The sequence below is a fragment of the Austrofundulus limnaeus genome, unplaced genomic scaffold (genome assembly GCF_001266775.1).
Source record: "Austrofundulus limnaeus strain Quisiro unplaced genomic scaffold, Austrofundulus_limnaeus-1.0 Scaffold210, whole genome shotgun sequence".
Classification (NCBI taxonomy): Eukaryota; Metazoa; Chordata; class Actinopteri; order Cyprinodontiformes; family Rivulidae; genus Austrofundulus; species Austrofundulus limnaeus.
Window position 1 is genome coordinate 941,492 of NW_013952612.1, and position 9,054 is coordinate 950,545.

Consider the following 9,054-nt stretch of genomic DNA (forward strand, 5'->3'; position numbering starts at 1 on the left):
CTAGCTTGAAGCTAAAGTTTTGAGATGCTAGCTCAAAGCTAAAGAGTCAAAAGGCTGTAGTATCAAGAGGCTAGCTTGAAGCTAAAGTTTTAAGAAGCTAGCTRGAAGCTAAAGTATCAAGARGCTTGCTTGAAATTAGTTTCGAGAGGCTGTATTATCAAGAAGCTAGCTTGAATTGAAAGTGTTGAGGCTGTAGTAGTAAAATGTTAGCAAGAAGGTAAAGCCTAGATAATTTTTTTATGTATTTAAGCTGACCTGATAATTTAACTTTTAGTGTTCAAAGTTCTGTGAGAAAAGTGATGACAGCTGTTTGTTTATAAAATATATTTAGATTATCCTAACTGCAGATACTTACCTAAAATTAAAAAAAAACATTTTGTTGTCTCCAAATTCCTGCAGTTATTCTGTAACAAACTCATGTTGTTTTCTCCTCTTCAGGCTTTTTTAGAGATGAATTCGGAGGAAGCAGCTCAAAACATGGTGGGTTATTACTCCACAGTGATGCCTGTTATCAGACACCATCCTGTCTACGTTCAGTTCTCCAACCACAAAGAGTTAAAAACTGACAACTCCCCCAACCAGGAGGTAAACAAACACACTCATACTCACCTGTTAGCATCTGTTAGCTCCTGCTAACCCTCTGCTCTGTCTCAGAGGGCCCAGGCAGCCCTCCGGGCCCTAAGCTCCTCCCACTTGGACACGCCCATGACGGCTCCGAGCTCGGTGCTGAGGGTGGTGGTGGAGAACCTGCTCTACCCRGTCACCTTGGACGCTCTCTGTCAGGTAACTGTCAACGATTGAGGACACATTCTGTCAGACTGAAGACATTCAGACGACACTTGGCTCCTGTTTCCTCCTCAGATCTTCTCAAAGTTCGGCACCGTGCTGAGGATCATCATCTTCACCAAGAACAACCAGTTCCAGGCGCTGCTGCAGTATTCAGACGGAGCGGCGGCTCAGGGAGCCAAACTGGTGAGCTGCGGCCAACCTCCGGTGTTTTCCCGGAGCCAACGGGTTTCTGACGTCCGTGCCGTTGTCTTCCAGTCTCTAGATGGACAGAACATCTACAACGGCTGCTGCACCCTGAGGATCAGCTTCTCCAAGCTCACCAGCCTCAACGTCAAATACAACAACGAGAAGAGCCGAGACTTCACCAGACCGGACCTGCCCTCCGGAGAGAGCCAGCCCCCCATGGACCACCCGGCCATGGCTACAGCCTTCGGTAAGGACTTCAGTGTCCTCCACAGCACAGACGCTATGATCTAAAGCTCAAATTCACAAATAAAACCAAACTACAGCAGCCGAAAGTTTAAACAAAAACAGCCGAAAAAAACAAAGCATTTATTTTCTGTGAAAGTACAGTGGGTGTGAATGCTGAGCGCTAAAATGACAGCTAAAATCTGGTAAAGAAGCTGAAATAAGTTGGTGAAGCTAAGGCGCAAAACACTTACTGAAAACCGAAAATAGCAAAGCTCAAGTTATCAGCTAAAAATAAAAGAACCCTAGCTAAAGGCTAAATGTAACATAACACTTGCAAAACTTAAAAAAGCAAAAGGTTAGCTTAAAGAAACAAAATATTGACTAAAATGTAACTTTAGCAAATGGAAGTAGCAAAACAGTAGCTTAAATATAAAATGCTTGCTGAAAGCTTCCTGAGGATTGTCAAAAGTTAGCTAAAAGCTAAAATTAGAAAGAGTGTCAAGAGTTTAGCTAGGAGTTAAAATATTAAGATCTTGAAATTAAAGTACCAAGAGCCCACCTAAAAGTACTAAGAGCCCAGCTAAAAGTACCCAGAGCCCAGCTCAAAGTACTAAGAGCCCAGCTAAAAGTATCATGAGTTTAGCTAAAAGTACCAAGAGGCCAGCTAAAAGTACTAAGAGCCCAGCTAAAAGTACCCAGAGCCCAGCTCAAAGTACTAAGAGCCCAGCTCAAAGTATCATGAGTTTAGCTAAAAGTACCAAGAGCCCAGGTAAAAGTATCATGAGTTTAGCTAAAAGTACCAAGAGCCCAGGTAAAAGTACTAAGAGCCCAGCTAAAATTATCATGAGTTTAGCTAAAAGTACTAAGAGCCCAGCTGAAAGTATCATGAGTTTAGCTAAAAGTACCAAGAGTCCAGCTAAAAGTATCATGGATTTAGCTAAAATTATCATGAGTTTAGCTAAAAGTACTAAGAGCCCAGCTAAAAGTATCATGGATTTAGCTAAAAGTACCAAGAGCCCAGGTAAAAGTACTAAGAGCCCAGCTAAAAGTATCATGGATTTAGCTAAAAGTACCAAGAGCCCAGGTAAAAGTACTAATAGCCCAGCTGAAAGTATCATGAGTTTAGCTAAAAGCATCATGAAGCTAGTTGGAAGCATAAGTATGAAGAAGCAAGCTGCCTAAACAAAATCTGTATGGAAGCTAAAGGTAGCAGAACTGCACCTAAAAGCTAAAGTAGAAGAATAAGACAAAAACAGAGGCAGCAGCTGAAGCAGATTATTAAAGAGAAGAATATTAAAGACTGAGATCTCAATGCATTTATATCAATAAAAGATTTGTAAATAAATTTAAATATCTTGAAACTTTAAAAATCTTCAGAAATCATTACACCGTTGTCCTGAACAAACTAAATATTTTGATATGAAGAGCGAAAAAAACGCAAAGTCTGCAGAAGTAGTTAAAGTAAAAACAGGAAAACTTCAGTTAAATGCTGAGTCAGCATTTACACAAACAGYAACAGGAGGTGAAGACTGTTTATTAATCGTCCTTTTATTTTCCTGATTTATTTTAATAATCTGAATGATTATTTAAAAATTAAAATGTTTAATAGATTATTGATGGAACTCAGGTGTTGTTCTTCTCAGCAGCTCCAGGTATCATCTCAGCTGCACCTTACGCCGGAGCAACTCATGCCTTCCCACCTGCTTTCACCCTTCAGCCAGCAGGTGAGTTTCACCTGGTCAGGTGTCATGTGACCGACCAGAGGAAGGACAGCCAATCAGAGAAGCAGAAGGCCTGTTATGATAAAGCTGTATCTCTGTGATCCTGTTTTCCGTTCAGTCTTCGGTGTGTTTTTTTACTCGTCTCACCTCTCTCAGTGTCCTCCCACTACCCAGGACTGACGGTCCCCGCTCTGCCGGGAGCCCTGGCCTCTCTGACCCTCCCTGCAGCTGCCAGGTTGGGGTTTCCCGCCATCCCTGCTGGACACTCAGTCCTGCTGGTCAGCAACCTGAACCCCGAGGTGAGGAATTATCCTTCAGTCTGATCAAACCTTCTCTGATGGTTAAATCAACATGGTTTCACCTACTTTTATTTAAAATAAAACTATGCGCTGGGCAGGAATTTTGTGATAAAAGCTGTTCAGATTTGATGCTACATGCTAATATGAGTCGCTCACAACGTTGATTTAGTTTGATTCTGTTTTCTCAACTAAAATCTTTTGTGTTGCTAAGCTGATGTACATGTGAGGATCTTTAACCAATGCTGATGATACTGTCTTAGTATTATTTATTTCCAACAATTAAAGCAGCAGGTACAGCTAATTGTATTGAGACACACTTGGACTGTGTACGCTCCTGCAGTGGTTAGTTCCTCTGTGACTGGTCCCTCAGCGATTGGTTGCTTGGCGTTTGGTCCTTAGGCCAAATGGTCTCTCAATGGTTATTGGTCCCTCTGGCAACTGGTCGCTTTAGTGATTAGTCTTATTGGTGATTGGTCCCTTTAGGGATTAGTCTTATTGGTGATTGGTCCCTCTGGCGACTGGTCCCCATTGGCTATTGACCCTCTGCGACTGGTCCCATTGGTGATTGGTCCATTACCGATTGGTCCACCTGGCAACTTGTCCCTTGGCAATTTGCCCACATTGGCGACTGGTCCCTATTGGCAATTTTCCCATTGGCAATTGATCCCTCTGGTGACTGGTCCTATTGGCAATTTTCCCATTGGCAATTGATCCCTCTGGCGACTGGTCCCATTGGCGAATGGTCTTATTGGTGATTGGTTCATTGGCAATTGGTCCCATTAGCGACTGGTCCCGTTAATTGGTCCCTCTGGCAACTTGTCCCTTGGCAGTTGGTCCCCAGTGGCTACTGGTCCCTTGGCAATTGGTCCCATTGGTGATTGGTCCCCATTGGCAATTAGTCCCCATTGGCAGTTGTCAGGACTTAGTGGCAGGATGGACCCAAATGCAGGCAGGCAGGCAGACTTAAAAATTTAACAAAACTTTTATTAAATTAAAGGCCAGCGTGGTGGCAAAAACAGAAGACTTACAAGTGAGCAGGAACAAGGAAGCCAGGGCAGAACATGAACCAAACAGAAACAAACAATGAACGGACGAAGGTGGAGAGCATGAGAACCAGTATAAGTAGTCAGAGGCTAAGTGGAGAGTGGAGACAGCTGTGATGATTAGGAGTGAAGACAGGTGAGCAGAATGATCTAGAAGGGCTGAATAATCTGAGGATTGAGATGACAAGGCATGAAATGAWCACTAGATGGAAGCACAAGACAAGAACAGAAAATACACAAACACCAAATCCTCACAGCAGTTAGTCCCCATTGGCAATTGGTCTCCATTGGCTATTGGTCCCTTGGCAATTGATCCCTCTGGCATCTGGTCCCATTGGCAATTGATCCCTCTTGCGATTGGTCCCTTGGCGATTGGTCACTCTGGCGACTGGTCCCATTGGCGATTGGTCCTATAGGTGATTGGTCCCATTGGCAGTTGCTCCCTCCAGCAAATGGTTCCTCTGGCGACTGGTCCCATTGGCGATTTGTCCTGTTGGTGATTGGTCATTTGGCGTTTGGTCCATCTGGCGACTTGTTCCTTGGCAGTTTGCTCACATTGGCGACTGGTCCCTATTGGCAACTGGTCCATTGGCTATTAGTCCCTCTGGTGACTGGTCCCTTGACAATTGATCCCCATTGGTGACTGATCCATTGGCATTTAGTCCCATAGGTGATTTGTCCCATTGGCAATTGGTCCCATTAGCGTCTGGTTTCCTATTAATTGGTCCCTCGGGCAACTTATCCCTTGGTAATTGGTCCCCATTGGTGATTGGTCCCTCTGGTGACTGGTCCCTTGACAATTGATCCCCATTGGTGACTGATCCATTGGCATTTAGTCCCATAGGTGATTTGTCCCATTGGCAATTGGTCCCATTAGCGTCTGGTTTCCTATTAATTGGTCCCTCTGGCAACATGTCCCTTGGCAATTGGTCCCCTTTGGCCACTGGTCCCATGGCAGTTAGTCCCATTGGTGATTGGTCCCCATTGGCGATTGGTCCCTCTGGCGACTTGTCCCTTGGCATTTAGTCCCCATTGGTGCTTGGTCCCCCTGTTGACTCGTCCCCTGGCAAATGGTCCCCATTGGCTATGGGTCCCTTGGCAATTAGTCCCCATTGGCAACTGGTACCTTGGCAATTAGTCCCTTGGCAATTGATCCCTCTGGCAACTGGTCCCTTGGCGATTGGTCCCTTGGCAACTGGTCCCTCTGGCGACAGGTCCCTTGGAAACTGATCCCTCTCACAATTGGTCCCATTGGCAATAGGTCGTTCTGGCAATTGGTCCCATAGCGACTGGCCCCTTTGGTGATTGGCCCCTATGGCGATTGGTCCCTATGGTGCTTGGCCTCTCGGCGATTGGTCCCTATGGTGATTGGTCCCTATGGTGATTGGCCCCTCTGGCGATTGGTCCCTATGGTGATTGGCGTCTCGGCGATTGGTCTATCTGGTGACTGGTCCCTTTGGTGATGTGATTAGTTCCTGGATGCCACTTTTATATTTATTAGATGTTCTGAGCTTTAAATAAAAAGTCAGCTTTCAGAGCCAGTTCAACCGCAGGTCTAAGTCAAACCTTAACAACATTGTGTCAGGAAAAACATTTCCTTCCTCTTCATAATCATTTTCCAAAAATGTTTAAAAAATAAAATTAATTCCTGAGAATCGAAGGCAGATCAAAGTAATAACTTGTATTTTATGTGTAGTTTGATTTCCTGTTTTTCCTGTAAGACATGATCTCACTTMCTGTCATCACAAGACCACCTGAACACATCACACACTCACACCTGAACGCACCGCACACACCTGAATGCACCGCACACCTGTGCAATTTTAATGTAAAATGATCTTTTAATTTTATCTGACCCCTCTTCTCTAAAGATAATTAACCTTCTGATTGACCCCTCACCTGTCTTTTTATTTATTTTTTTGTTTGTTTGTTTTCTCCCCTTTTTTAAATTTGTTGCCATGGAAACGCCTCGGACCCTCCACCTGTCCTGCCCTCCCACCTTTACCTGTCCTGTCCCTCCGCTGCCTTCTCTGCTGTCTTTAAAGAGAGTTACGCCCCACTGCCTCTTTATTCTCTTCGGTATGTTGTCTCTAGCTTCTTATTTTTGAATTATCAGTACCACCTGGATGTTCTGATTTTTACCTGTTTATTAAAAAAAACAATGAGTGTCTGCTTGATTTTGTCAGATCTTGTGTGTTGATTTGAGTTTATCCATAATCTGTGCAGCTTTTCCTCTGAGTTTCTGAAGCTTCTCTTTATCTTCAGATTAATTATTAGAATTTATTTCAAACAACTTCACTTTAGCTTTTTAAAATCCAGAAAATTGAATCTGCTTTGGTAATAAAGTAAAAAAAAAACAGTTTAGCTACAAGTTAGCTTCCAGCTAATGAGATTAAATCATCGTTCAGTCGGACCTCTTCAGGTTCTGAGTTGGACTCCATCAGGACTGATTCTGTTGAATCACTAAGAACCAGATCTCAGGTCTAGGAGGTCCAACTGAGTCTTCTCTGCAGGGTACCTGGACTAAGATAGTGTGAGAGTTCAGTTCTTCAGGAGAGGCTCAGCGTAGAGCTGCTCCAGATTCAGAGGAGCCAGCTGAGGAGGTTCATCAGGAAGCCTCCCTAAGGAGGAGACCCAGGATGGTCCCTGCATTGAGTTGAGGGTTATGAATTAGCACAAATAATGCAGAAATACATTTTTTAAAAACTAAGGTCATTTCAAGATTTATCTGCAGCAGGTAAGATATTGTTTGTGGGAGCTTCTGTAAACTCAGAGGAGCTGCATTTATTGGGAGTTTTTATTTATTTACTTCAGTTTTTAGGTCTGCATGCCGGGTTTCTTTCAATTCTGCATGTCCTCGGCGCTGAATCAGCAGCTCTTGGTTTTTTGTTAAAACCCATAATTCATAGCGCCTACACGGTGTAATCTGCCATTTATTTAAATTTTCTCTGACCCTTACCCTTATTTTCCTAACTTGTACTTCCTGTTTTTAACCATTCAGGAACTCTTGCCTCCCGTAAATTAAATTTACTGAGGAGTTTTTTACGGCAGCCCTCGTCCTCCAGCTGGTTGTTCTAGATTTCCTTGTTTTTATGTTAGTAAAACGAAGGGTCAGTAGTGTGGCAGGTGTCATTTTGGTTGTAGATTTGTTTTGTTGTTTCTGTTTGAGCTGACGTGAAACAAACGTGTCACCTGCTCCTGTCCTACTCTGTGTTCAGGTGTTTATGGAGACGTGATGAGGGTGAAGATCCTCTTCAACAAGAAGGAAAACGCTCTGGTTCAGATGAGCGACAGCACTCAGGCCCAGCTAGGTAACGGCTCCGTGTGGTCCGGAGGGGTCGCTGTCAAAATAAAAGTCCTCAAACGTGGAGCTTTGTTGTGAAAAATGACCTCAGGGTTTGATTCTGAGCTGAAATGTTCAACCACCAGCGTAGCTTTGTTTTGAAAGTTCGGGCGCCTCTGAAAAGCTAAATAAATCCTGTCTTCTTCTCAGCCATGAGTCACCTGAACGGCCAGCGGCTGCACGGGAAGCCCCTCCGGATCACGCTGTCCAAACACACGAGCGTGCAGCTTCCCCGCGAAGGCCACGAGGACCAGGGTCTGACCAAAGACTACAGCAGCTCCCCCTTACACCGCTTCAAGAAGCCCGGCTCTAAAAACTACTCCAACATCTTCCCGCCTTCTGCCACCCTGCACCTGTCCAACATCCCGTAAGTCCAGACTCCGCTCTGGACTCTGGGGAGGCCGGGGGACCAGAACCGGATTCGTCAAAGTCCTTACGTCTGGTTTGTTTGTGGTTTCAGTCCCTCTGTGGTGGAAGACGATCTGACGAGGCTGTTCTCCAGCTCTGGAGCCGTCGTCAAAGCCTTCAAGTTCTTCCAGTAAGTCAATTAATTAATTAATTAATTGATTAAATAAATAAATAAAGTTTTAACCTTTTAATCCTGGATCTCTTGGTTTACAGAAAAACTAATTAAACCTAATTTCCCTCTGGGATCAATAAAGTAATTTTGAATTTGAATTTAAAACAAATGTTAAATGTTTTCTCATCAGATCAAGTCTTTGTCCTGTTTTTTTATTTTAAAACCTCCCACATGTGGTGAACTTACAGTTTGGTAAAGTTGTATCTAAAGTCCTTCTACCAAAATATTGAGCTGCAATAAGAGATTTCACTCTTTGAGACGTTTTTTTTCTCAACYGTCTCTTAAACTCAGTCGTGTTTTTATTAAGATCAAAGAAAAGTTCTCAGGATCAGGGTCAGACTTATGGAGATGAAATTTGTTGCTAATTCTAATCCCAAATTAAGCTAACCACTAATTCTAATTTTAGAAATATAATTAACCTATTTTAAAACATACACAGCTAAAACATTTATACATTTATACATTTACACCGTCTTATCCATGCTAGTCGCTAGCCTCTCCAATGCTAACACCAGCTTATCCATGCTAGTCGCTAGCCTCTCCAGTGCTAACACTAGCTTATCCATGCTAGTCGCTAGCCTCTCCAGTGCTAACACTAGCTTATCCATGCTAGTTGCTAGCCTCTCCAGTGCTAACACTAGCTTAACCATGCTAGTTGCTAGCCTCTCCAGTGCTAACACTAGCTTATCAGTGCTAGTCCCTAGCCTCTCCAATGCTAACACCAGCTTATCCATGCTAGTTGCTAGCCTCTCCAATGCTAACACTAGCTTATCCATGCTAGTCGCTAGCCTCTCCAATGCTAACACTAGCTTATCCATGCTAGTCCCTAGCCTCTCCAATGCTGATACTAGCTTATCCACGCTAGTCA

At 43.7% G+C, this 9,054-nt stretch overlaps 1 protein-coding gene across 3 annotated transcripts in view; it reads left to right on the forward strand.

The window, feature by feature from the left end:
* The window catches only part of LOC106525068 (polypyrimidine tract-binding protein 1), a gene marked incomplete in the record, with an annotated part of 30,308 nt that overhangs the window by 14,656 nt on the left and 6,598 nt on the right, over nucleotides 1–9,054 (forward strand). For 2 of the 3 annotated variants that reach the window (XM_014019177.1, XM_014019178.1), the window contains 10 exon segments: nucleotides 439–585; nucleotides 655–783; nucleotides 862–972; nucleotides 1,045–1,222; nucleotides 2,844–2,924; nucleotides 3,078–3,220; nucleotides 6,309–6,342; nucleotides 7,482–7,574; nucleotides 7,757–7,973; nucleotides 8,067–8,144. In XM_014019177.1, coding sequence (XP_013874631.1) covers nucleotides 439–585; nucleotides 655–783; nucleotides 862–972; nucleotides 1,045–1,222; nucleotides 2,844–2,924; nucleotides 3,078–3,220; nucleotides 6,309–6,342; nucleotides 7,482–7,574; nucleotides 7,757–7,973; nucleotides 8,067–8,144 — 1,211 coding nt within the window. 3 annotated transcript variants of the gene reach the window in all.